Source organism: Oncorhynchus mykiss, chromosome 7 (assembly GCF_057628025.1).
Source record: "Oncorhynchus mykiss isolate SJ-2025 chromosome 7, ASM5762802v1, whole genome shotgun sequence".
Lineage (NCBI taxonomy): Eukaryota > Metazoa > Chordata > Actinopteri > Salmoniformes > Salmonidae > Oncorhynchus > Oncorhynchus mykiss.
Genome location: NC_143028.1, coordinates 3,631,575 through 3,657,500, shown reverse-complemented (window position 1 = coordinate 3,657,500; position 25,926 = coordinate 3,631,575). Strand labels below are relative to the sequence as shown.

Sequence of the window (25,926 nt, the reverse complement as noted above, 5' to 3'; positions counted from 1 at the left end):
GTGGTTACCTGGCAGAAGGGGTGTGTTCCGTTAGCGATGTCCTGCAGCACCTGAGTGGACTCTCCCAGGTGGTCGTAAGTGTAACTCAGATCCACACTGCTCCCCACCACAGACACCTTCAACTCATTATGCAACCAGCTGAGAGGGGAGGGGGAGATGATGAGGGAGGCTTCCTACTGCAAGTTGGTGTGTGTGTGTGTGTGTGTGTGTGTGAGCTGCAGACATCAATTAATGTGTGTGTGTGTTTGTGCAGGTAGCCGTTTGGATACATCTGTTGAAGAAAGCGGGACCTCACAGCAAGGATTGGTGTGTGTGTGAGTGAGTTTAGATGTGTGTGAGTGAGTTTAGATGTGTGTGTGTGTGTGTGTGTGTGTGTGTGTGTGAGTGAGTGAGTTTAGGTGCGTGTGTGTGTGTGAGTTTAGGTGTGTGTGCGTGTGTGTGTGTGTGTGTGAGTTTAGGTGTGTGTGTGTGTGTGTGTGAGTGAGTTTAGGTGTGTGTGTGTGTACCTCTTGCGGACGCGTGCATTGAAGAGTGGGGCCTCGTAACGAGGGTTGGTTCCTATAAGTAACAGCAGGTCAGCTTCCTCAATGCCACTGATCCCAGAGTTCAGCAGGTAGTTGGAACGCAGGTCAGAGCTACACAAACCACAATACAACCTTTTACTAATCATGAGCCAACCTATTACTTACCATAATACAAACTATTATTAATATACCATAACCAACCATAATCTAACCATAACACAACTCACTCCCATTAACTCCTTCCCCACTACTCACCCCTTACTCCCACACCCTTTCTTCCCCTCCCTCCCCACTGACTCAGCACGCTCCCCCACCCTGATTTAACCAGCCCCAGTGGCAGGGAAGACTCCCACCCTGACTCACCCAGTCCCAGCATCAGGGAAGACTCCCACCCTGACTCACCCAGTCCCAGCATCAGGGAAGACCTCCACCCTGACTCACCCAGTCCCAGCATCAGGGAAGACCTCCACCCTGACTCACCCATCCCCAGCATCAGGGAAGACCTCCAACGCTGACTCACCCAGCATCAGGGAAGACCCCACCCTGACTCACCCAGCCCCAGCATCAGGGAAGACCTCCACCCTGACTCACCCAGCATCAGGGAAGTCCCCCACCCTGACTCACCCAGCATCAAGGAAGACCTCCAATCCTGACTCACCCAGCATCAGGGAAGACCCCCACCCTGACTCACCCAGCATCAGGGAAGACCCCCACCCTGACTCACCCAGCATCAGGGAAGACCCCCACCCTGACTCACCCAGCCCCAGCATCAGGGAAGACCTCCTCGGTACAGAGGTTGTCACTGTTCAGTCTGTTGAGCAGGTCCTTCAGAGACACCAGAGCCTCTGCATCCACCATGCCTCCAGCTATGGCTGCTACGTCACTGCCCTGGGCTCCCTGCAACTATACACACACATGATACCTAAACATACATACAGTGCATTCAGGAAAGTATTCAGACCCCTTCATTTTGTTACGTTACGGACTCATTTTAAAATGTATTAAATTAATGTATTTCCTCAAGCTACACACAATGCCCATTTTGACATCACAATACCCCACAATGACATCACAATACCCCACAATGACATCACAATACCCCACAATGACAAAGCGAAAACAGGTTTATAGAAATGTTGTCAAATGTATTTTCCAAAACAGAAATACAATATTTACATGAGTATTCAGACCCTTTGCTATGAGACTCAACATTGAGCTCAGGTGCATCCTGTTTCCATTGATCATCCTTAAGATGTTTGTACAACTTGGAGTCCACCTGTGGTCAATTCAAATGATTGGACATGATTTGGAAAGGCACACACACCTGTCTATATAAGGTCCCACAGTTGACAGTGCATGTCAGAGCAAAAATCAAGCCATGTGGTTGAAGGAATTGTCCAAAGAGCTCTGAGACAGGATTGTGTCAAGGCACAGATCTGGGGAAGGGTACCAAAAAAATTCTGCAGCATTGAAGTTCCCCAAGAACACAGTGGCCTTCGTCATTATTAAATGGAGGAAGTTTAGAACCACTAAGACTCCTCCTAGATCTGGCCGCCCGGCCAAACTGAGGAGGTGGCAAAGAACCCGATGGTCACTCTGACAGAGCTCCAGAGTTCCTCTGTGGAGATGGGAGAAACATCCAGAAGTACAACAATCTCTGCAGCACTCCGCCAATCAGGCATTTATGGTAGAGTGGCCGGACGGAAGCCACTCCTCAGTAAATGGCACATGACAGCCTGCTTGGAGTTTGTCAAAAGGCACCTAAATGACTCTCAGACCATGAGAAAAGATGGTTCAGGTCTGATGAAACCACGATTGAACACTTTGGCCTCGATGGAGATGAACGGAGCAAAGTACTGAGAGATCTTTGATGAAGTCCTGAGCACTCTGGAGCAGGTTCTCAGACTGGGGCGAAGGTTCACCTCCCAACAGGACAACAACCCTAAGCACACAGCCAAGACAATGCAGGAGTGGCTTCGGGACAAGTCTCAATGTCATTGAGTGGCACAGCCAGAGCCTGGACTTGAACCAGATCAAACATCTCTGAAGAGACCTGAAAATAGCTGTGCAGTGACGCTCCCCTTCCAACCTGACAGAGCCTGAGAGGATCTGCAGAGAAGGGGAAAAACTCCCCAAATACAGGTGTGCCAAGCTTGTAGCGTCATACCCAAGAAGACTCAAGGCTGTAATCGCTTCCAAAGGTGTTTCAACTATGTACTGAGTAAAGGGTCTGAATACCTATGTAAATGTAATATGTTAATTTTTAATACATTTGCAAACATTTCTAAAAAACGTTTTTTGCTTTGTCATTATGGGGTATTGTGTGTAAATTGAGGGGGAAAAAAAGATTTAATCACCTTTAGAATAAGGCTGTAACGCAACAAAATGTGGGAAAAGTCAAGGGGTCTGAATACTTTTGAAATGTACTGTATATACTAACTTTTTATACAGACATAAAGATTAGACACCACTTCAGATCTTCAGACAGACAGAAAACAATGTCATTGCCTACAGTGTCCAACATGTCTGTTGAGTGACATCAGTGACAGACACATCAGTGACGGACACTACACAGACTTACTGCTCCAGCCACGCGTGTGAGTACGTCTTCCCAGGATGTGGGGACCAGCTGTCCTGACGCGTCCTTCACCATAGGCTGGGTCAGCCTCTGGCGCTTCAGACCGTCATACGCAAACCTACACACACACACATTATATATACTTATTGAAGTCCCAGCTGTTTGCAGGGTGATAGACAGGTAAGGGGCGTGGTTAGGGCCAGGTGTGGGCAGGTTCTATGTCTCACCTGGTCTTGTCTGAGATCCACTCCTCGTTGATGTCTTCGTTCAGGCGGGGCAGAACCCTCATCACCTCTCCACCACGTGTACTCACAATGATGTTACTGCCTACTGCATCCAACACATCTATAGACTCTGTCTTCCTGCAAACACACAGCAAGGTTACACACTCAACAATGGTACTGCCTACACCTCTATCATGTCTATATACTAGATCTAGAGTGTAGTTCCATCGTCCTTTTTACAAACACACACTTACCTGGTCTCCCAGGGTCGTGAGGTGAAGGCGTATGGTTTGGAAGTGAGGGCTCCTACGGGACAGATGTCGATGACGTTTCCTGACATCTCGGACATGAACATCTTCTCCACGTACGTTCCCACCTGCATGTTGTTCCCTCTGCCTGTGGTACCCAGGTCCTCTACACCTGCAATCTCACTGGCAAAACTGGCATAGGGAGAAAAAAAACTATAAAATCAACTGGTCAATACCACCCCATGGCCTGCAATCTCACAGGCAAAACTGGCATTTGGGCACAAAGGCCTAGCATTAGAATGTATACAGAGTGGAGATAGGAGTACGGTGGCTGAGAAGGACACTCCGAGCAGAGAGAGAGAGGAATACAGTGGATGACAAGGACATACTGGGGCTCCCGAGTGGCACAGCGGTCTAAGACACTGCATCTCAGTGCAAGAGGCGTCACTACAGTCCCTGGTTCAAATCCAGGCTGTATCACACCCGGCTGTGATTGGGAGTCCCATAGGGCGGCGCACAATTGGCCCAGCGTCATCCAGCTGGTTTGGCCGGGATAGGCCGTCATTGTAAATAAGATGTTTTTCTTAATGGACTTCCCTAGTTAAATAAAAGTTAAATATACACTACCGTTCTAAAGTTTGGGGTCACTTAGAAATGTCCTTGTTTTGGAAAAATAAAAATGGTCCATTAAAATAACATCAAATTGATCAGACGTTGTTAATGCTGTAAATTACTGTTGTAGCTGGAAACGGCAGATTTTTTTAAATGGAATATCTACATAGATGCCCATTATCAGCAACCATGTGTTCCAATGGCACATTGTGTTAGCTAATCCAAGTTTATCATTTTAAAAAGGCTAATTGATCATTAGAAAACGCTTTTGCAATTATGTTAGCACAGCTGAAAACTTGTTCTGATTAAAGAAGCAATAAAACTGGCCATCTTTAGACTAGTTGAGTATCTGGAGCATCAGCATTTGTGGGTTCGATTACAGGCTCAAAATGGCCAGAAACAAGGAACTTCTGAAACTTGGCAGTCTATTCTTGTTCTGAGAAATTAAGGCTATTCCATGCTAGAAATTGGCCTGTAATCGAACCCACAAATGCTGATGCTCCAAATACTCAACTAGTCTAAAGAAGGCCAGTTGTAATTGCTTCCTTAATCAGCACAACAGTTTTCAGCTGTGCTAACATAATTGCAAAAGGGTTTTCTAATGATCAATTAGCCTTTAAAATTCTAAAAATTGATTAGTTAACACAACGTGCCATTGGAACACAGGAGTGATGGTTGCTGATAATGGGCCTCTGTACGCCTATGTAGATATTCCATTTGTTTAAAAATCAGCCGTTTCCAGCTACAACAGTCATTTACAACATTAACAATGTCTACACTATCAATATTATGTTATTTTAATGGACAAAAACAAAGACCCCTAAGTGACCCCAAACTTTTGAATGGTAGTATATATATATATATATTTTTTTTTTAAACCAAGCGAAGGGAGAGAGAGAGTGAGGAGTACGGTGGCTGAGAAGGACAAACAAAGAGGAGAAAGACTAGTACAGTGGCTGAGAGGGACATACTGAGCATAGTACTCACCGGATGCAGCGTGTGCACTGGATGCAGCGGGTCATGATTGTTTTGATGAGTGGTCCAATGTTCTTATCCTCCACAGCCCGCTTGTCCTCAGAGAAACGACTGCGGTCTGAACCAAACTGCATGGACTGGTCCTGAGACACAAACCAAACCCAAAAACACAACAGTCAGTCAGTGTGTGTGTGTCCATTTACACATCCAGAGTGTGTTTTTACCTGAAGGTCACACTCTCCTCCCTGGTCACAGATGGGGCAGTCCAGAGGGTGGTTAGCCAGCAGGAACTCCATCACTCCCTCTCTGGCCTTGCGGGTCTTCTCTGAGTTGGTCAGGATGTTCCAGCCTTTCATCACTGGCATGGCGCACGCGGCCGCCAGCTTTGGGGCTTTCTCAATCTCCACCAGACACATTCTGCAGTTCCCAGCCACGGACAGGCGCTCGTGGTAGCAGAACCGAGGAATCTGCACCCCCATCTTCTCACAGGCCTAAACACACACAGATACAATGAGTCAGTCACGATAAAACGCACAACCCCAATTAGTCACCAGGCCTAGAATTTAACCCTACAGGGTGATTGGGGTCAGGGTGAGGTCAAAGTTCAAAGGTTACCTGCAGCACAGTGGTTCCAGGCAGCACCTCCACTGGTTTCCCATCAACAAACACCTCTACCATGTTACTGGCAGCTCTCGCTGAGGTACGCACTGCAAACACAGATAAAGATTACACTTCAAAGCAACCAGAAACCCTAGAGAGAAATTGTGAGTGTTCTCTTCAAAACACATGAATGTATCCAAGTAGCTTGAGGGTGCACACACGATCTTTACCATTGTTGGAGGGGGCCAGGCTGCCCTTGGCTGCCCCTGCTAGCGCGCGGCTAACGGATGGCAAACGCAACATGACGCTAGAAAGAGAGAGCGCAGAAGTCAAACATCTCTAACTGGCTACTGTGGCTATAGCTAATACTTCTAGCTATCTTATCTAGGAGTAATTCACTGTATGGGTTACATATGTCATAACAAATTACATTAGTTGGATTAATTATGATCATATATGTGCACCACTACCGGTGATCTATGGCAAATTGGTAACGAGCTGTAAACTCAAGATGTTACAAAATCGGACACCCTTGCTAGAAGTTGTCACACACACAGTCAAAATAAGAGTGAATCCATGTCCACGTCAGTTAAGTTACATCTAACGGTCTCCCCTATCTCTGATGTTAGCCCTGGTACAGCTGTTGACGTTTTCTCCCCACTCGAGTTGGTGTTGAATGCTTTCTAGGTTAGCAAGTTAAAGCGTTCAATGTTAGCTAACTACAAGTCAAGGACACCGGACATCGCACTGATTTTTCAGCGGCTGGCTGTTACTAAATCCAAAGATTGTAAACTATACAATCGGCATGGTCACATAGTAATGAAGTATTGGTATTTTATTCTCACCTTGTCGCTATTTGGCCTTCTTGACCAGAACAGCGATTTATGTATGTACTAGCTAGCAATCCTACTGCGAATCTCGGTCACAACAACGAAAATGAACGATTCACCACGACATATTAAAGGAAGAAATAGCTAATTTTGCCCATACTTCTTAATTTAAAATTAAGTTACATGTATTTACATAATAATAAAACATATGCATATGTTCAAAACTATTATAACCATAAAGATATTTAACGTTGTCGAGTTATAATATGCCCTTTCACCCCGTAAAACGTTAGTACATCCGGTTGAAATGCTTTCCTACATGTTCGTGATTTGTGTGCTTTTACTGTTTAAATAACCATTTTGATGTTTAATAGATATATATATTGAAATACATTAGCAAGACAGATTTTTTATTTGCATCGTATTATAACAGTATTGTTACGAGAGTGATGAATGCTGATTATATGCTGCATTTTGTGAGACTTTTGTATAAACGTGAAACGATCAAAATAATAATAGAATCTCAAATTGTATAGCTGCAGTTTGGTGAAAGTAACATTATTTTTAGAATGGAAGAAAATAACATTCAAAGGAGAGAACAAGGAGGTGGAGTCGCACGGGTCGCCGTCACTGGTATAAAATCCTCCTCGTGTTCCTTCCTCGTTCTTTCGCTCTTCCTGCACTGCACGTTTTGTCTCGTCTCAGAAGCATCTTGAACAATGGGCTTTGGCGACCTGAAAACCCCTGGCGGCCTCAAGGTCCTCAACGACTTTTTAGCCGACAAGAGCTACATCGAGGGGTTGGTAGGCATTTGTAGCCATTTTTGTTGTATGTATCGACCAAGTTAGCCAGCCAACCGACAATGGCGTCGCATAAGGCAAGTTCGCTATGTTAGCGACCTTCTCGCTAACCTTAGCGATCTGAACTTCGTGCAAATTATTTTACGGATATGATTTTGAATTCAGTTATGATACTCGTGTCGTCCTAAAGTAGACGCCAAACCAAAGGCTAGCTTTTGTGGACACCTATAGTAGGTAATGGTGTTACATGCTCTTCGGTGAGGTTAACTGCTAACTTAGTTTAAAGGACGTGGACGGCTGCACATGAAGGTGCTAGATTGGAGGGGAAGTCGAATATTTAACTAAAATGGCTAGGTAACTCCACTACACGTTGAGTGAAATTTAGTGAGGCTCGGGTACTGAACCGGGGGGGGCGTATTTGGTTTAATTGGAAGGTCCAGAATGCTCAGGTAGTATTCTGCGACTTGCGTGATGGTTATCAAGTATGAAATCACGGGAATCTGCGCTACATTACTTTTATATCTGCAATGTGCTGTAGGCACAGATCTAGGATCCAATTGTCCTCATTCTATGCTGACTTCTAACTTTCCTCCCTGTGCAGGTGGGTGCCCTCCCAGGCCGACGTGGCTGTGTTCGATGCAATCCCCTCAGCCCCCTCAACAGTCCAGTGCCATGCTCTTCGCTGGTACAACCACATCAAGTCATTCCAGAACCAGAAGGGCAGGTGAGTTGTGCACTATAATTGCCAGTTAATTACTAGTTACCCTTTGCTACTGATCTAGGATTTGTATGATGATTTCACACCATCTTTCGCCTGATTGCCTGATGCACAAACTTTTAGTACTGATGAGTCTGGATCATAGATGAAAATAAGATTGGTGTATACACGGATTGGGACATCTGTTTAACTTGCCCTTTCTGACCGCGCGCCCTCTCTTTACCCCTTCTCTACTCACTGTTCTTCCCTGCCCTTTCTGATCTCTACCTCTGTCTTCCCCTTCTCTCGTCTCCCCCTCACTGCAGTTTGCCAGGAGTTAAGAAGCCCCTGGGCCAGTATGGTCCTTCCGGTGTGGAGGACAACACAGCTGCAGACTCAAAGGATGACGACGATGACATGGACCTGTTTGGCTCTGATGACGAGGTGACAGCTTCCTGTCTTGAATTCAATTCAACTTTATTAATCCTCAGCGGGTGAGCTGTTTCAAATGATCTGAGATGTCAGACGCAGAGCTATCCACGTTGGCCCCAAATGTTCTACGACAATGACTATCTTGTATGTCAGCTCGCTGAAGACTCCATATATTGCGCCCCCCTCATTTTTTTGTATTTGTGGAATTTAACATGGTTGGCTGTTGGAAATCCATCTCAAGCATAGCTGATCCCTCTAACCTTTGCTCTCTCACCCCTGCAGGAGGATGCAGAGGCAGAAAGGCTGAAGGAGGAGAGAATCGCAGCCTATGCCGCCAAGAAGTCAAAGAGTACGTCATGCACAGCTAACATTGCATGCCTTGTGACTTTTCTAGTCTACATTACACAACGTGCATGTCCTGCGATGCTGTAAAGGATGGAACATTGCCCACATGCACAAAGCTGGCTAATCTATGATGATTCTAACACCATCTTTCGGCTGATTCGTGATGGACACCTTTTTATAATCTGAGTACTGCCAGACAATATAAGGTCATTGTTTGCTTGGTTGTTTTGAGGGGTTGACACTCACGGTCGGTATGTCTGTTTCTGTGTGCACATCTCACCACCACAGAGCCCACACTCATCGCCAAGTCATCGATCCTGCTTGATGTGAAACCGTGGGATGATGAGACGGACATGGCCAAGCTGGAGGAGTGTGTTCGCAGCATCTCAATGGACGGCCTGCTTTGGGGACAGTGTAAGTGCATGCAGAGTGCACTACAGTGGTGGCTGGTGAAAGGATGACAGCGCATGGTAAAGGCTGGAATGGACCTGCTATGGTTTCATTCCAGCCATTCACTGGGAACAACCTGAGGACAGTGCAACAGTTACCAGTGCTACTATTGACTGCTGCAGATTAAGTTACAATGCAGCTGGTTCAGTGCTGCCCCTAAACACAGAAATGTGTTTCCTACTGTCCCGGTCTGTCTGCACTCCACGGAAGGCAGGGATGCTTGGTCTCAAACACTTTTCTGTAGATCTTGCTCAATCTGTCATGGGCTCTGCTCTTGTTTGAATGTCTCCACCAAAACTCGTGTTGACATCTGTTCCCTTCTCCCCCTTCAGCCAAGCTGGTACCAGTGGGCTATGGCATCAAGAAGCTGCAGATCGGGTGTGTGGTAGAGGACGACAAGGTGGGAACAGACCAGCTGGAGGAACAGATTACAGCCTTTGAGGACTATGTCCAGTCTATGGATGTGGCTGCCTTCAACAAGATCTAAAACTCAAAACACTTACCAACAAAGACACTGAGCACTTTGGAGTTGTAATAAAAAGCACTTCAGATGGAAAATGTTTGTTACATATTCTGACAAGTGGTTCTGCCTGGTTTATGTAGCTTTTGAGTAAAGACTTGGGTGTTTGGGTTAAACTCGGCTGGTGAATTGCATTCTGAGGGTCCTAAATGTGCTGAAATCACTGCCATTTCCTGGTTGCTAAAATGGGTTGTGTAGAGATTCATTGTACATTCTAAACTGCTGAAATGTAGTAAAACACACTATTTTCAGCTGTTTATGGTAATGTAACAACTTGGACGCATAAATGGTTGGAAATCTTCTATTGAGCAGAGTATTTTCAGTTTTGGGGTGAAACACCCAAGTAAACACAGGCTTAGGTCTTGTGTTCTAGGTATCATCAGTAAACATTATGTAATGAGCAGTCTTCATAGAGGTCAACTGACTGCCATCTGACAAAAGTATAAAATCTGAGACTTGCCTCAGACCTTATCTTCGGCTATTCAAACACGTTTGTCATTTCTTCCCATAGCGATGCCTGGACGACCCCGAGTTCAACTCGTTTTGGGCGAGCAGCCAAGTGACAGATTTACAAAAAGTCTGCATTTGGTTGGATCCCCCAAAAAGTTACATGAAATCTTTAAGGCTGTCATTCTGAAATGTTTGAACATAGCGATGCAGGGCATAGCTCATTTCAAAAATAGGATTTACCCTTAAATTCAGTTGACCCTTGGGAGACGGTTGTCGTTTCACACAAAGGTAACCTGGGGACCCGAGGTAGGCGAGACTCAGCAGTGTAACTTCCCTTTGATGTTGCCACATCTTAGTTCAATGGCTGAATAAAGATCTCTAGCTCAAGACGTTTACATTGAAGAAAAATGGCCGCAATTCCGGGGTGTTGCAAAATACTTTGCAACTTAGGGGGTGCCTCCTATGGAGAAATGCGACATCTGTCTGGTCGGCTTAGTTCATTGACTAACATATGAACCAACAAATATTTGCGAGATGGATGTCTTGCTTCCTCTTCCGTAATCTCTGGTACCGGTAGGAGTTCGTGTCCGCCAAGCCGGGTAACGTCACTTCTCCGGGAAGAGAAGAGCAAAATACGGATGCCGAATGGAATAACAAAACAGGTGAAAAGGCGGGAAGGAATGTTTGTGTGGATATGGAAACTAAACTCGTTAAAATGTACAACGGGTCTCTGCTGTATTATATTTCTCTAGCGTGTTTTTAGTCCCGGAATCTCACCGTGCAAGCATGGCTAGCTAACGTCAGTGAGGCTGCTACTACTAGCTAGCATAAAGAAATCAGCTATTTCCCAACTGTTTTAAAACTTCGTTACTTGCTAGATACCTAAAGCTATGTTGTGTTCATTAATTATGCATATCAGCAGTGCTGCATATTGCAGTCATCCAGCTAGCTCCTTGCTGTAGAAGCGAAATTGTGATTTCTTTTGAGAAAGCTAATCGAGGACAGAGCAGAAGGCCAAGTTGGCTTCCTGTGCCCAGCGTGTCCTCGTCCCAACCAATCACGGCGGAGCTTGCTGTCTTGCCGATTCACTCGCGCGATCTGCAGATTTCCAATGGAACCCCGCGCGCCGTGGAATAAGTAGCATACATGCAAGATACAGATCTCAGTAGGCCTAAGCAATAACATTGGAATTGTAAACTAGCCAGATGCTGGAAAATGAAATAACCTCTGAAATGCCGCATCTTTTAATTGTCATGTGTCACTACTTCAGTAGTTGGTCCAGAATCAGGTTGCCCTTGGAGATGGGAGACTGATCTGACATAATGTGATTGGCCAGCCTGAGACTGAAGCTTCCCTGACTCTTCCCCCAGCGAGTGAGTTGGTTTCTGGTGTTTTGGATGTGATTTATTTCATAACAAGCCACACAACTTGTACAGGATACACTTTTATATTTTAGTATCCTCTTTGTGTGTCTTTTCAGATGTAGAACACCAAATGCCTGCTGACGAGCAGTCTGCCCAGTCTGCTCAAGGTAAGAGGACAGAAAGTACTACTAGCCAACTCAAATGACATTTTATTTGTAAAATATACGTGTTTAGCAGATGTTATTGTGGGTGTAGCGAAATGCTTGTGAGCGTGCATACAAGTTTGCATTGTCTGAGCGTAAACGGCGTCCGTGTGCTAGCGTAGCATATAGCGCTGCCTCTATGAACTTGCCTCTTGACTGGGTTTGAGCCAGGGTCCTCTAACTCACTAACACACGTGACCGCCCGCCTGCTTTACAACGTATAGAAAATGATCCAATTCAATAGCACCATTTGCGATATTTCAAGCTAGCTTTGGAGTGAACGTCCTTATCTCTGACAGATGCAGAGCAGGGTCAGACAGATCCACAGAAGGAGATGGACACTGTTAGCAGGTGAGTCAACAAACACCCACAGGGTTTATTTGTCGTGTTTTGGTTGTGTCCACATCAGTTGTGTTATGTTACATGTCGTGTTCTCCGTCTTCTCAAGGGGGGAGAGGGAGGAGGAGCAGCCCGGGCCGTCCAGAGTTCCTCCCCCCAGACAGGGCTACTGCAGCTGCTGCCAGATACTCTACAACAACGTGGAGCAGCACATCCTAAGCCCCAGACACAGGGAGGTGGTTCATAGCACTCGCACCTACGTCCCCTCTGGAAGCCTGATGGAGAGATTCTTATCTGACGTAATTCAGCATCACCCGAACCTCTACAACGACCCTCGGTAAACACACACACACAATCTGTTAACATCACCCTCAACTATCTATCCCTGTCAGTATTATTTCTGTCAGCCCTAGTCTCCTTTCCCTGATTTACCTTTCTGTGTGTCTTAAGCCCCACCCACGCTGACCTGCCATCTCTGAGCAGCCCGCTGGTTCCCAGGGAGGAGCTATTGGATCTCTGCGCCAGCAACGATGACGGGGCGTCATTCGGAACCCGAGAGCACATGCCCAGCTCTGACAACTCTTCCTGTCAGCTCCTTTACGTACAGGAAGCGGATGTTGCCTCGGAAACAAGGACCAGCCTACCAGAAGAAGGTAGAGGGGGAAATGTGGGGTCAGAGAGGTTAACCCCAACTGCTCCAGACCAGGATATAAGACCAAGTTCTGAGGAAGGGACTCACTCACGCACACCTTCCCTGGACCACTTACCAACACACCCCACGAGACCTTGTAGCCAGAAGCAAACCCCTCCTCCGCTCCACCGGAAAGCACACAGGAAGACCAACCGGCGGAGAGAGAGAGGGAGCAACTCCTCTTCCTCCATCCATCCTCCCTGCTCCCCCGCTTCTCCACAGTTGTGTGCTACCCCAACGGACCAGATAACCCAGGGAACACCAGAGAACCAGCCTCCCTACAGGCCGAGGGACCGGACCCCAGACCCCAAGCCCCGGACGGTAAACACTGGCTGGGCCGCGTGGGCGGGGGTGCCCCCATGGAGGCGGAGGGAGACCCAGAAGGAGCAGGCGTTCTCCAGTGACCACTCCGACCCTGAGGGGGACACGATAGAGGAGGTGATCCAGAGACACTGCTACGGCCGCAGTCCCACACAACACCACCAGAGGGACCACAACATATGGACAGGGGGGGAGAGAGGAGAGGCAAGGGGGGATACGGACAGCTTCCACCTTAGCCTCCCTGGCTCACTGGGAGTGGGTTCGGGATCGGATGCGGACTGGGATACCCCTGTGCAGGTGGCTATTGGGAGGGGGCAGGAGCGGAGGAAGGACATCCCTGTGGTCGTGGGCTTAAGGCAGGGTGGAGGGGAGCGGGAGGGCAGGGCCCTGGCCTGTCTCACGGAGGTACAGGTGAACATGGAGGACCAGATGTACACCAGCCAGCTGGATTCTGCCCTCAACCCTGAGACTAGGACAGCGGGGGAGGCAGAGGGAGAAATGGAACGAACAGTGGAGGAGATTCTCCCTGCACTCCCCCACATCCCTGTGTCCTTCCTGGGGAAGACGTGGACCCAGGTGCTGCTGGAGGACGAGCAGAAGGTGGAGAACATGGTTCGAGAGTTCCGACAAGGAAGGTTCATCTGCTACTTCAAAAGTGAATCCCTCGCCAGGTACGCACAGACCAAATTTTGACCTGCCTCATCACGAGTATTTCTACATCATTGAAATCCACCAAACGGCTACTATTCTCTCTCCTCATGTTCATATTTCTGATGTCATTCACAGGCATGGGAAGCGGATCAGCAGAGATATGGAGCGTGGCCAGAAGGAGGGGTTGGAAGACGGGGGGTGGGTTCCCCTTGGTGACCATGACAATGAAGATGACGACCCAGAATGCCACATGAGGGGGAGGGAGGTGTTTAGGCGGAGGAAAGTTAGTAGGAGTTATCGCCTGGCGTCCAGGTGTCAGGTGGTCAAAGTGAGTCACGGGACACAGACTACAGCAGCCATCATCCCCACCATCCGACAGAGAACACTGGACCAGACGGGCACATCCCCGGACATCCTAACGCTGCCGTGTCAGGACCCCGGCGTTGACCAGGAGAAGACCCCAGAGATGAAGACAAGGCTGTGCTCTCTCCGCCTGCCTGTCTCCTACTCCCGCATCATGACCCCCCTGCAGCCCAAAACCACCCTGATCTATGTCCTCTCCTCCCCCGAAACCCCTCCCTTTGACCCCAAGCCCCGCCTCAGACCTATCGCCAGGGGCAACCGCCGCAGGAAAAGGTCATGTGACGGGTGTGAAGGCGACGTGGGGGCCAAGGTCAAATACAAAAGGGTTCCTCTGAGGTACTATGACCCTGCCACACACCGCATTCTGAAGACCCCCCCCAAGGGCTTGAATCTCACCCCCTCCTCCTCTGGCCTCCCCAGACCCCCCCAGTCCCACGTGGTCAGACAACTGTTCAGGAGCCTGAGTCCAGACATCAATACAGAGAGACAGGGGGGAGAGGGAGGGAGAGATGGGTCGGGGGGTAGGAGGAGGGGTCGTAGCGGGGACAGTGTGGCGTCGGGGTCACTCTTAGAGGCAGTGGGGTCATTTGGAGCTGAAGGTCAGGGTTCATCGGAGGCAGGGTCATCTGTGACTACGCCCTTCAGCCGCTCCTCTCTGTCCAATAGCAGCCGATTTCTACTGAGCACGCTCTCTCCCGACACAAACTCTAACCCAGAAGTGACCCGGCAGCGGAGGCGGAGAGGAGGAGAACGGAAGTTAAAGACGGACCGACCTCTAACCCCTGAGAAAGACCACTCTCCTCCGTACAGGCCTTGGACAAGAGGGGGTAGGGGAGAACGGCAACCAGCAAGACGCAGCTCCAAAAGGGGGCGACCACCTCAAATCAGCCCTCCACCTAAACCCCCACCACCCCAGGACCTCTCTCCCACAGTCGGGTCCAGGAAAGGGTCCTCGAGACGGGTCGCAGAGAGTAAGAAACTCCCAAGGCCCAAAAGCCCAGCCAGGGGGGTCACTTCGACCCCTCTGAAACAGGCCATCAGAACACCAAGCCGCCGGTCGTCCCCCCGACAATCCCCTGCTCCACTGCCCACCCGAACACTGAGGAGGAGCGTGAGGAGATGACGGGATGCATCTCAACAGTCTACAGGGGCTTCCTTTCCTTGTCTCCTTTCCTCCAGATACACTGACATGAAATAAGATGGGCGTGTTTAGCAGGGTGAAGGTTCATAATGTAGCAGATACAAATGTTACTACTTCACATGATAAGAGCTTTGTCTGCTCCACTTCATTACAATTCTACCTGAAACGTTGACTGTTTCCACATGGCTTTCTCCTGTCCTGCTCTCGGTGCAGATGAAGGAGAGGAGACGAGGAGCATCTATTGAGATGTACCCTGGCTCTCTGAAGAGACGGGGTGAGAGAGAGAATGTGGAGGAGAGATTGCCTCTTCCTCTCTCCTCTGCTTCCCATCCTTCTCTCATACGGTCATGTTTTGCCCAGAAACCAGCAGTAGAATAGTTAGCAGGATGTTTGTCAAGCTGTCTGTTCTGACATGGTGGTTGTTGTGCTCTCAGTTTGATTTTTTACAATCAGGATATTTTTTTACGTTTATACGGTCTTTGTCAAAAAGCTTGTTTATTTAATAAATAATGTACATGAATTAAAACATTTTGTCATAGGTTTCTCTAATGAAAGAGCAGAATAATTTCAGTACAACTGTGCTACATACAAATATCAGGAAAGTACACAATAACTCACATCATCAGGCGTCAAAGTCTAGAGAAGCCTTTTGGATACATACTCTGGCCTGTGGTTGTGTAGGAGGATGGGGCATGAAGTGTGTGTGTTTGGGACGGAGTGTGTGTTCACTGCATAGACGAGATGACACACAGAGTCCCCCACTTCCTTTGCAGCCTCCAACAACTCCAACTCCTGTCTGCAGTCTGGAGAAACATACTCATACCTTAATACACACACACACAACTACACACACACAAGTGTAGTAGTGTGTAGAACTAGAGAGAGCTCATCCGTAAACTCACCTGTATGTGTGTAAGTGTGTAGCGACAGCTCACTTATTAGTCGTTGCACCAGCTCACACAGTCGCTCCTCCTCCGCTAAACTACACATCCCAGAATACTCCTCTTCAGAGACACTCTGGTCTTTCATTGGCCCAGTGACCTGCCCATCACAGGGCTGTGGGTTAGAGGTAATTGTGGGAGTATGAGTCTCTGTGACTGAGTCAGTCTCAGTCTGCTCCTCCTCTTCATCATCATCACCTCTCTGTTCTTCTGTCTTCATCTCATTCCTCTGCATCTTTGCTGTGCAACATTCATCCTCCTCTTCCCTCTCCTCCTCCTCTTCTCTTTCTCTGGATCCAGAAGAAGATGCAGAGCTCTGGGACTCTACAGGACAGGCTATGTCTCTCTCTGGCCTGTATTTAGCATGTGGGATGACATTAGCATGAGGCATGATGTCAGCATGTGTCCCTGACATGCTAAGAGCCTGTTGAAAGGAAGAGGGAAATTTTAGCACAGCGAGTCAGGCCTGTAGTCTGAGGTGTGTGTGTGCGTGTCTACCTGTGAGATCATGTCCTGCAGTCTGTGTGTGCGTGTCTACCTGTGAGATCACGTCCTGCAGTCTGTGTGTGTGTGTGTCTACCTGTGACATCATGTCCTGCAGTCTGTGTGTGTGTGTGTGTCTACCTGTGACATCATGTCCTGCAGTCTGAGGTTGTGTTGTCTCAGAGTCTCCATGTTGGCCTCCATCTCAGAGCAGCGGTACTCCAGCGAGCCCTGCTCCGACTGAACCGTTACCCTCCACACCTGCAGCTCCCTCTCCAGCAGCCTGACACACACGTGTAATGAGCATCACCCAGACTATAGGTTAGGTGCTAGGTTAGGAGGTTAGAGTGCTACAGTGATTGAGGCTCACCGTTTGTCCCTCTGCAGGTCCTTGATGTCCTTAATGAGGACAGAGTCTCTCCTCTGGGGACAGAAACAACAGATATGAATCAATAGAGGATCTAGTGGAGCGCATCAATAATCTTCTGAAGATTCATTTAGCATAAATCTGAACCGTACTAAAAATCCACTGAGCTGAGAGGTGAGGTGTGAAGGGAGAGGGGTAGAGGTGAAAGGTCACCTGTGGCTGTGCTTCCTCCTGCTCTTCCTCAGTTTGCAGGGCTTTAGATGCCTTCCTGGGCCGAACAGCTGAGGGTGTGGCCAGCAGTTGGGGAGGATTAGTGGGAGGGGCTCTGTCGTCAGGGGGTGTGTCCTCAGCGGCTGACTGAGGTGAAGGGTCAGGGGTGGTGAAGCTGTAAACACAGAAAATACAATGGAAACATGTATTACTCTTTTTTTAAACTAAAACTAAAGTTATTCTCTTTTGGTATACACACAGGTCCATCTCTGATTGGTCTACCTGGTCTGCGGCTCCCCTTGTGACTCCGCCCTGATTAGGCACCTTCTCCTCTCTGCCTCCCTGTGTGTGTATCGCCGTGGTAACAAGGCGTGGCGGGCGCTGTATGCTAATGAGGCTAGGGATTCTTTCCAGGATGGCTGGAGACGAAACACAACAGTCAATCACAAGTGTGTGTGTGTGTGTGTGTGTGTGTGTGTACCTATACCTGAGTGCAGTGCTCCAGCACTGGGTGGGAGCTCTTGTGTTTTTTTGTGTGTCTCTCTGTCAGGAAGCAGGTTTGGCACAGATGAAGGTTCACACACTTCATACAGCGATACCTACATCACAGAGAGAGAGTCTGAGACACACACAGACTTCATACAGCGATACCTACAACACAGAGAGAGAGAGTCTCAGACACACACACACTTCATACAGCGATACCTACAACACAGAGAGAGAGTCTCAGACACACAAACACACTTCATACAGCGATACCTACAACACAGAGAGAGAGTCTCAGACACACACACACTTCATACAGCGATACCTACAACACAGAGAGAGAGTCTGAGACACACACAGACTTCATACAGCGATACCTACAACACAGAGAGAGAGAGTCTCAGACACACACACACTTCATACAGCGATACCTACAACACAGAGAGAGAGTCTCAGACACACAAACACACTTCATACAGCGATACCTACAACACAGAGAGAGAGTCTGAGACACACACACACACACACACTTCATACAGCGATACCTACAACACAGAGAGAGAGTCTCAGACACACACACACTTCATACAGCGATACCTACAACACAGAGAGAGAGTCTCAGACACACACACACTTCATACAGCGATACCTACAACACAGAGAGAGTCTCAGACACACACACTTCATACAGCGATACCTACAACACAGAGAGAGAGTCTCAGACACACACACACTTCATACAGCGATACCTACAACACAGAGAGTCTCAGACACACACACACTTCATACAGCGATACCTACAACACAGAGAGAGAGTCTCAGACACACACACACACTTCATACAGCTATACCTACAACACAGAGAGAGAGTCTCAGACACACACACTTCATACAGCGATACCTACAACACAGAGAGAGAGAGTCTCAGACACACACACACATATTACACAGACACACACAAACATCATGCAGCATAATATGGGGCACAGACACCCACCTAAGTCCAGTGATGGGGTAGGCCTTGCAGGTGTGGCAGCGTACGGAGTGTGTGACGTTCTCGCTGACTGACAGGCGGTACAGGGTGGGGAGCCACAGCAACAGACAGGGCTCACACTGCAGCCATGAGAGGACATGCTCCTCACAAACACACGCACTCAGCACCTACACACATACACAAACACCTTCAGCATCTATCTAACTGCTGATTATTTACATAAACGCTCATCATCTACATGTGATTACAGTAATTACAGTAAATGAGTTACAGTAAATGAGTACTATCAAAAATAATGGAAAAAGAAAAGAAGAATGTATTCCCCTAACCCTATTCTCCTGACCCTAACCCTGTTCTCCTGACCCCCTAACCCTGTTCTCCTGACCCTAACCCTGTTCTCCTGACCCCCTAACCCTGTTCTCCTGACCCTAACCCTGTTCTCCTAACCCTAACCCTGTTCTCCTGACCCTAACCCTATTCTCCTGACCCCCTAACCCTGTTCTCCTGACCCTAACCCTGTTCTCCTAACCCTAACCCTGTTCTCCTGACCCTAACCCTGTTCTCCTGACCCTAACCCTGTTCTCCTGACCCTAACCCTGTTCTCCTGACCCTAACCCTGTTCTCCTGACCCCCTAACCCTGTTCTCCTGACCCTAACCCTGTTCTCCTGACCCTAACCCTGTTCTCCTAACCCTAACCCTGTTCTCCTGACCCCCTAACCCTGTTCTCCTAACCCTAACCCTGTTCTCCTGACCCCCTAACCCTGTTCTCCTGACCCTAACCCTGTTCTCCTAACCCTAACCCTGTTCTCCTGACCCTAACCCTGTTCTCCTGACCCTAACCCTGTTCTCCTGACCCTAACCCTGTTCTCCTGACCCCCTAACCCTGTTCTCCTGACCCTAACCCTGTTCTCCTGACCCTAACCCTGTTCTCCTAACCCTAACCCTGTTCTCCTGACCCTAACCCTGTTCTCCTGACCCTAACCCTGTTCTCCTGACCCTAACCCTATACTCCTGACCCTAACCCTGTTCTCCTGACCCTAACCCTGTTTCCTAACCTTGTTCTCCTAACCCTTACCCTGTTCTCCTGACCCTGTTCTCCCGACCCTGTTTTCCTAACCCTGTTCTCCTGACCCTAACCCTGTTCTCCTGACCCTAACCCTGTTTTCCTGACCCTAACCCTATTCTCCTGACCCCTAACCGTGTTCTCCTGACCCTTACCCTGTTCTCCTGACCCTAAACCTGTTCTCCTGACCCTGTTTCCTAACCATGTTCTCCTGACCCTAGCCTTGTTCTCCTGACCCTTACCCCGTTCTCCTGACCCTTACCCTGTTTTCTTGACCCTGTTTTCCTACCCCTGTTCTGCTGACCCTGTTCTCCTGACCCTGTTCTCCTGACCCTAACCCTATTCTCCCGACCCTGTTTTCCTAACCCTGTTCTCCTGACCCTAACCCTGTTCTCCTGACCCTGTTTTCCTACCCCTGTTCTCCTGACCCTGTTCTCCTGACCCTAACCCTATTCTCCCAACCCTGTTTTCCTAACCCTGTTCTCCTGACCCTAAACCTGTTCTCCTGACCCTAACCCTGTTCTCCTGACCCTGTCTCGTGATCCTGTTTTCCTACCTATGTTCTCCTGACCCTGTTCTCCTGACCCTAACCCTATTCTCCCGACCTTGTTTTCCTAACCCTGTTCTCCTGACCCTAACCCTGTTCTCCTGACCCTAACCCTGTTCTCCTGACCCTGTTTCCTAACCCTATTCTCCTGACCCTAACCCAAATCTCCTGACCCTAACCCTGTTTTCCTGACCCTAACCCTGTTCTCCTGACCCTAACCCTGTTCTCATGACCCTGTTTTCCTACACCTGTTCTCCTGACCCTATTCTCCCGACCCTGTTTTCCTAACCCTGTTCTCCTGACCCTAACCCTGTTCTCCTGACCCTAACCCTGTTCTCCTGACCCTGTTTCCTAACCCTATTCTCCTGACCCTAACCCAATTCTCCTGCCCCCAACCCTGTTTTCCTGACCCTAACCCTGTTCTCCTGACCCTAACCCTGTTCTCCTGACCCTAACCCTGTTCTCATGACCCTGTTTTCCTACACCTGTTCTCCTGACCCTAACCCTATTCTCCTTGACCCTGTTCTCCTGAGCCCAACCCTATTCTCCTGACCCTGTTCTCCTGACCCTGTTCTCCTGACCCTGTTCTCCTGACCCTAACCCTGTTCTCCTGACCCTAACCCTGTTCTCCTGACCCTAACCCTGTTCTCCTGACCCCCTAACCCTGTTCTCCTGACCCTAACCCTGTTCTCCTGACCCTAACCCTGTTCTCCTAACCCTAACCCTGTTCTCCTGACCCTAACCCTGTTCTCCTGACCCTAACCCTGTTCTCCTGACCCTAACCCTATACTCCTGACCCTAACCCTGTTCTCCTGACCCTAACCCTGTTTCCTAACCTTGTTCTCCTAACCCCTACCCTGTTCTCCTGACCCTGTTCTCCCGACCCTGTTTTCCTAACCCTGTTCTCCTGACCCTAACCCTATTCTCCTTGACCCTGTTCTCCTGAGCCCAACCCTATTCTCCTAACCATGTTCTTCTGTCCCTATTCTCCTGACCCTAACCATGTTCTCCTGTCCCTGTTCTCCTAACCCTAACCCTGTTCTCTTAACCCTGTTCTCCTGACCATGTTCTCCTAACCCTAACCCTGTTCTCTTAACCCTATTATCTGAACCCTGTTCTCCTAATCCTAACCCTGTTCTCCTAATCCTAACCCTGTTCTCCTGACCCTGTTCTCCTGTCCCTGTTCTCCTGTCCCTGTTCTCCTGACCCTGTTCTCCTGTCCCTGTTCCTGTTCTCCTGACCCTGTTCTCCTAACCCTGACCCTGTTCTCCTGACCCTATTCTCCTGTCCCTGTTCTCCTGACCCTGACTCTGTTCTCCTGACCCTGTTCTCCTGACCCTGTTCTCTTGACCCTGACCTTGTTCTACACCGGTAGTGACCTCTAAAGAATGACTTCTGTCATTTATTAAGTCATTTAGTTACAGATCTAGGGATCTTGACGGACTTAAACCCATGGCCATAACCAACTCCCCTCTAACCGTATGACCAACCCCCCCAACCCCATAACCAACTCCCCCCTAACCGTATGACCTACCCCCCCAACCCCATAACCAACTCCCCTCTAACCGTATGACCAACCCCCCCAACCCCATAACCAACTCCTCCAAACCCCATAACCAACTCCCCTCTAACCGTATGACCTACCCCTTCAACCCCATAACCAACTCCCCCCTAACCGTATGACCTACCCCCCCAACCCCATAACCAACTCCCCCCTAACCGTATGACCAACCCCCCCAACCCCATAACCAACTCCCCTCTAACCGTATGACCAACCCCCCAACCAACTCCCCCCTAACCGTATGACCTACCCCCCCAACCCCATAACCAACTCCCCCCTAACCGTATGACCTACCCCCCCAACCCCATAACCAACTCCCCCCTAACCGTATGACCTACCCCCCCAACCCCATAACCAACTCCCCTCTAACCGTATGACCAACCCCCCCAACCCCATAACCAACTCCTCCAAACCCCATGACCAACCCCCCTAACCCCGCCCTAAGTTTCTTATCAGTACACATTAAGTCATAAATCATTCTTTTGGACAGGGGATAGTACTCATTTGCCACTGACGATCACACACACACTTACCCCACTGAAGCAGGAACGAACGGCTGTCTCAGCTGAGCCAAACACATGGTTCTCCTGCACTACAGCCGGCACCTACAGACACACGCACACATAGGCTAGACATCTGGTCAAATGGCTACCCAGAATATTGGCAGTACCCCCCCCTCTTCATGACACCACTGCTACTCTCTGTTGTCATCTATGCATAGTCACTTTAATAACTCTACCTACATGTACATACTACCTCAACTAACCGGTGCCCCCGCACATTGACTCTGTACCGGTACCCCCCTGTATATAGTCTCGCTATTGTTATTTTACTGCTGCTCTTTAATTACTCATTCTTATCTGTATTTTTTGGAAACTGCATTGTTGGTAAGGAGCTCGTAAGTAAAGCATTTCACTGTAAGGTTTGTTGTATTCGCCGCATGTGACGAAGAAAATTAGATTTGATAATCATGTTCAGGTAGTACTCAGGTGTGTGTGTGTGTGTGTGTGTGTGTGTGTCTAACCTGGCTGAGGTCTTGCAGTACGACTCTGAGACCACTCCTGCTCACCGTGCCGCTCTCTCTCCCACTGCACCTCTCTGCCAGATGAACCAGAGCTGCAACACACACAGGGAATGAACACAGAGTGTATATTATGTGTGTGTGTGTGAGTGTGTGTGTGTGTGTGTGTTACTTACCCTTATGTTTGGCTGAGAGTGTGTCTGCTGAGAGAGAGATGAGAGCGGCTTCAACTGACCTGCGACAGACAGCGCCAGTCTGTCCCCTGGGAAAGACATACACCCTTTAGTTTACAGACTAAGTGTGTGTTTGAAAAGTAGTGTGTGTTTGAACAGTTGTGTGTGTTTGAACAGTAGTGTGTGTTTGAACAGTTGTGTGTGTTTGAACAGTAGTGTGTGTTTGAACAGTAGTGTGTGTTTGAACAGTAGTGTGTGTTTGAACAGTAGTGTGTGTTTGAACAGTTGTGTGTGTTTGAACAGTAGTGTGTGTTTGAACAGTTGTGTGTCCTCACCGGTCAAACAGTCTGTACAGCAGTCTGCAAGTCTGTTCTGGCGCCTCTGCCGACACCTGCCCAGGTACTTCCTGTGACACGCTTTGGAACATCCTGTTTATGCACTGTCTCACTTCCTGTTCACTAAGCCCCGCCCCAGTGTCCCGGGCTCCGCCCAGAGAGCACAGGGCTGGGATGAGCTCCCGCAGTGTCACAACATGCACTGTAACACACATTCAGAGCATTACAAACATACACTGTAACAGATTACACACACCTAAAAAGCATTTCATTTAAACACACACACAAACACACAAACACACACACACACACACACACTCACTATGGCAGAGTTTCTGTAAGGAACGGAGCTTCATTGCAGTGCGGTACACAGCAGGACGCACTTCATTCAACCCCTCTGAAAAGAAGACACACAAAATGAAGTTTGGAACACAGGTAACACACAGAATAATGAGGAAGAACACATAATATAGAAATAGAACACTAGAACATTAGAACATAGAGCATGGACCACAGAACTAGAACATATATGTAGATATCATAATACATGACTAGGGCTCGGGCACAATGCACAACAAGAGATTAAACAGAATAGAATAGAGCCCTATACTGAACGTGACCCTCTGAGCTCTAACATAGAATTTACTCACCAATGCTATCCATATCCATGAGGGTATCACACTTGTGCCTGAGTAAAGAGTGATGAAGGTCATTTACACACACATAACATTACAAGGTCTAAGCCTTATCTCTAAAAAGAAAATCTAAAATACAGACTGACACATGATTGGACAAATAAGGTGTCAGATTAGAATATCTGGGACTAGATTTGTTGTTAGCCAACCGAATGAATTGATCGGAGAGGAAAGAAGGCGTAAGAGACATGTATGCAGGAGGTCGTAGGAGGAATCATGGAACAAGAACAGGAATATTAGGACAGGGACACAGACACTTGGATTTCTGAGGAGGAATTGAGGTGGAAAGAGAGGAAGAAGATGTTGAAGAGAATGAGGAAAGCAGAGGTTGGATTTGAATGAGTTCTGGAGGGGAAATGGAAGTGAATGAGGGCTAGTTAAGTGAGATGGAAGGTGTGGTGAAAAGCTTGGAACCTGAGCTTGGCATCGTTGGTCATGGTAAAGAAGAACCTGGTTAAGTAGGAGTGAGAAAGTGGACCTTTGTCTTTTGGCGGATCCATTTCTGGTTTCAGGGTGAGTGAGAAAGGAGTTGGGTGCAGTTGAATCAGTGAAGTACACATTAAGTCATAGGTCATAAATAATTATTTTGGACAGGGGATAGTACTCATTTGCTACTGATGATCACACACACATTTACCCCACTGAAGCAGGAATGCAATTTGGGCCAAGGCCTGTTTCTTGCTTTGCTCTTAGGAACGGGGCACCATTGAAAGTAGGGATTTTTGGCTTAGCATTAAGTGTGGAGGTGGAGCAATTGAAGTTGAAGATTCTTGGTGTTTGTGATGCGAACCGTTTGGTGTGACGCAGGCCTGGTGGGGAGCGTGGTGAAACAGAGGAATCACTGTCAGTCCTTCCTTCTGAGTCAGTGTCTTTACCCGTCAAAGTCATGTTAGGATACATCATTATTCCTGTTAGAGCTTTTGTGCCAAATCCACTGCAGTGTTTCAGGTGCCACGCTTGTGGTCATGTCACAGCAGAGTGTAGGAGGGAGATTCCAAGACATGGGTAGTGTGCAGGAGGGCATGAGGACATGGGTAGTGTACAGGAGGGCACAGAGGACTGTGAAGTTTTGGTGGATAAAGTTGTGTGTCAATTGTAGGGGTGCCCATGTTCCTGGGGAGCGGAAGTGTCCGGTGCGAAAGAGGCAGGTTGAGGTGGCTAGAGTCAGAGTAGTGCAGAAGGTGTCATATGCTGAGGCAGTGAAGAAAGGAGAGGGAGATGGGTCAAGGGTGAGGGATCCTGAGAGGATCCCAGTGAGTAGTAGATTTGTGCCAGCATCGAGGGATAGGCCAACGAGTGATTCATGCTTCAGTAAGGTTGGCTCACAGAAAATAGGTGTTGCGGTGGCAGCTGCAGAGAAGTATTTGGGTATATGAGATTTGACTTCAGAAGAGTTACAGGGTGTGTTGAGTGATGGTGTCCAGTCCTCCCAGGCAGTAGTCATGGTGCAGGAGCAGGTAGGGTCAAAGTAGTGGAATAGGGTAGTGGGTTTTTAATGAGTGTAGGTGGTTGCTGCCGAGAAGTACCTGGGTGTACGAGATTTTACTGCAGAAGAGTTATAAGATGTTTTGAGATTTTACTGCAGAAGGGTTATAAGATGTTTTGAGATTTTACTGCAGAAGGGTTATAAAATGTTTTGAGATTTTACTGCAGAAGGGTTATAAGATGTTTTGAGATTTTATTTGTATGAA

The 25,926-nt window shown here is 48.3% G+C and overlaps 4 protein-coding genes across 11 annotated transcripts in view; 2 read left to right on the top strand and 2 right to left on the bottom strand.

Moving 5' to 3' along the window:
- Positions 1-6,909, bottom strand: part of LOC110528737 (NADH-ubiquinone oxidoreductase 75 kDa subunit, mitochondrial) — a 10,730-nt gene extending 3,821 nt beyond the window's left edge. Inside the window, exons 1-11 of one of the 4 annotated variants that reach the window (XM_090239824.1) lie at positions 6,607-6,909; positions 5,992-6,068; positions 5,777-5,868; positions 5,386-5,652; positions 5,174-5,304; positions 3,581-3,766; positions 3,330-3,464; positions 3,106-3,220; positions 1,282-1,427; positions 507-635; positions 9-138 (exon numbers count right to left, since the gene is read on the bottom strand). In XM_090239824.1, coding sequence (XP_090095950.1) covers positions 9-138; positions 507-635; positions 1,282-1,427; positions 3,106-3,220; positions 3,330-3,464; positions 3,581-3,766; positions 5,174-5,304; positions 5,386-5,652; positions 5,777-5,868; positions 5,992-6,064 — 1,404 coding nt within the window. In that variant the 5' untranslated portion in view covers positions 6,065-6,068; positions 6,607-6,909. Of the gene's footprint in view, positions 1-8; positions 139-506; positions 636-1,281; positions 1,428-3,105; positions 3,221-3,329; positions 3,465-3,580; positions 3,767-5,173; positions 5,305-5,385; positions 5,653-5,776; positions 5,869-5,991; positions 6,069-6,359; positions 6,511-6,606 lie in introns of those variants that run through there. The other 3 variants (XM_090239826.1, XM_090239825.1, XM_090239827.1) reach the window with 3 other exon arrangements.
- A 393-nt stretch (positions 6,910-7,302) lies between these two features.
- Positions 7,303-9,951, top strand: LOC110538826 (elongation factor 1-beta). Its single transcript, XM_036982268.2, has 6 exons — positions 7,303-7,390; positions 7,993-8,115; positions 8,415-8,532; positions 8,803-8,869; positions 9,154-9,279; positions 9,648-9,951. The coding sequence occupies exons 1-6, from the start codon at positions 7,311-7,313 to the stop codon at positions 9,800-9,802; spliced, it is 669 nt and encodes a 222-aa protein (XP_036838163.1). The 5' UTR covers positions 7,303-7,310; the 3' UTR covers positions 9,803-9,951.
- A 735-nt stretch (positions 9,952-10,686) lies between these two features.
- LOC110538824 (uncharacterized) lies at positions 10,687-15,884 on the top strand. 5 transcript variants are annotated; one of them, XM_036982260.2, is made up of 7 exons: positions 10,687-10,947; positions 11,556-11,658; positions 11,766-11,816; positions 12,152-12,203; positions 12,301-12,528; positions 12,642-13,874; positions 13,990-15,884. In XM_036982260.2, the coding sequence occupies exons 3-7, from the start codon at positions 11,780-11,782 to the stop codon at positions 15,338-15,340; spliced, it is 2,901 nt and encodes a 966-aa protein (XP_036838155.2). In that variant the 5' UTR covers positions 10,687-10,947; positions 11,556-11,658; positions 11,766-11,779; the 3' UTR covers positions 15,341-15,884. The 5 variants fall into 5 exon arrangements, with proteins under 5 accessions (XP_036838155.2, XP_090095947.1, XP_090095946.1 ...); XM_090239821.1 differs by having other exon boundaries at positions 10,831-10,947; positions 11,742-11,816; XM_036982262.2 differs by having other exon boundaries at positions 10,855-10,947; positions 11,559-11,658.
- On the bottom strand, positions 15,519-24,224 carry LOC110528738 (dystrotelin). Its single transcript, XM_036951873.2, has 14 exons — positions 24,191-24,224; positions 23,863-23,937; positions 23,541-23,742; positions 23,209-23,294; positions 23,036-23,127; positions 22,545-22,616; positions 18,843-19,006; positions 17,847-17,958; positions 17,642-17,778; positions 17,363-17,534; positions 17,153-17,205; positions 16,924-17,065; positions 16,261-16,723; positions 15,519-16,161 (listed from the first exon to the last, which is right to left on the bottom strand). Exons 1-14 carry the CDS (start codon positions 24,207-24,209, stop codon positions 15,995-15,997), a joined length of 1,956 nt encoding a protein of 651 aa, XP_036807768.1. The 5' UTR covers positions 24,210-24,224; the 3' UTR covers positions 15,519-15,994.
- Between the last annotated feature and the right edge of the window lie 1,702 nt (positions 24,225-25,926).

Coding starts and splice junctions, on each gene's coding strand:
- LOC110528738 (XM_036951873.2), bottom strand. Junction 22,617..23,035: donor TACTGCAAGACCTCAGCCAG/GTTAGACACACA, acceptor GTGTGTCTGTAG/GTGCCGGCTGTAGTGCAGGA. Junction 19,007..22,544: donor TTCGTTCCTGCTTCAGTGGG/GTAAGTGTGTGT, acceptor GTATGTGTGTAG/GTGCTGAGTGCGTGTGTTTG.
- LOC110538826 (XM_036982268.2), top strand. CDS start 7,311: ATGGGCTTTGGCGACCTGAAAACCCCTGGCGGCCTCAAGGTCCTCAAC. Junction 8,870..9,153: donor TGCCGCCAAGAAGTCAAAGA/GTACGTCATGCA, acceptor TCACCACCACAG/AGCCCACACTCATCGCCAAG. Junction 9,280..9,647: donor CGGCCTGCTTTGGGGACAGT/GTAAGTGCATGC, acceptor CTCCCCCTTCAG/CCAAGCTGGTACCAGTGGGC.
- LOC110538824 (XM_090239820.1), top strand. CDS start 12,152: ATGCAGAGCAGGGTCAGACAGATCCACAGAAGGAGATGGACACTGTTA. Junction 12,529..12,641: donor AACCTCTACAACGACCCTCG/GTAAACACACAC, acceptor GTGTGTCTTAAG/CCCCACCCACGCTGACCTGC. Junction 13,875..13,989: donor AAAAGTGAATCCCTCGCCAG/GTACGCACAGAC, acceptor TGTCATTCACAG/GCATGGGAAGCGGATCAGCA.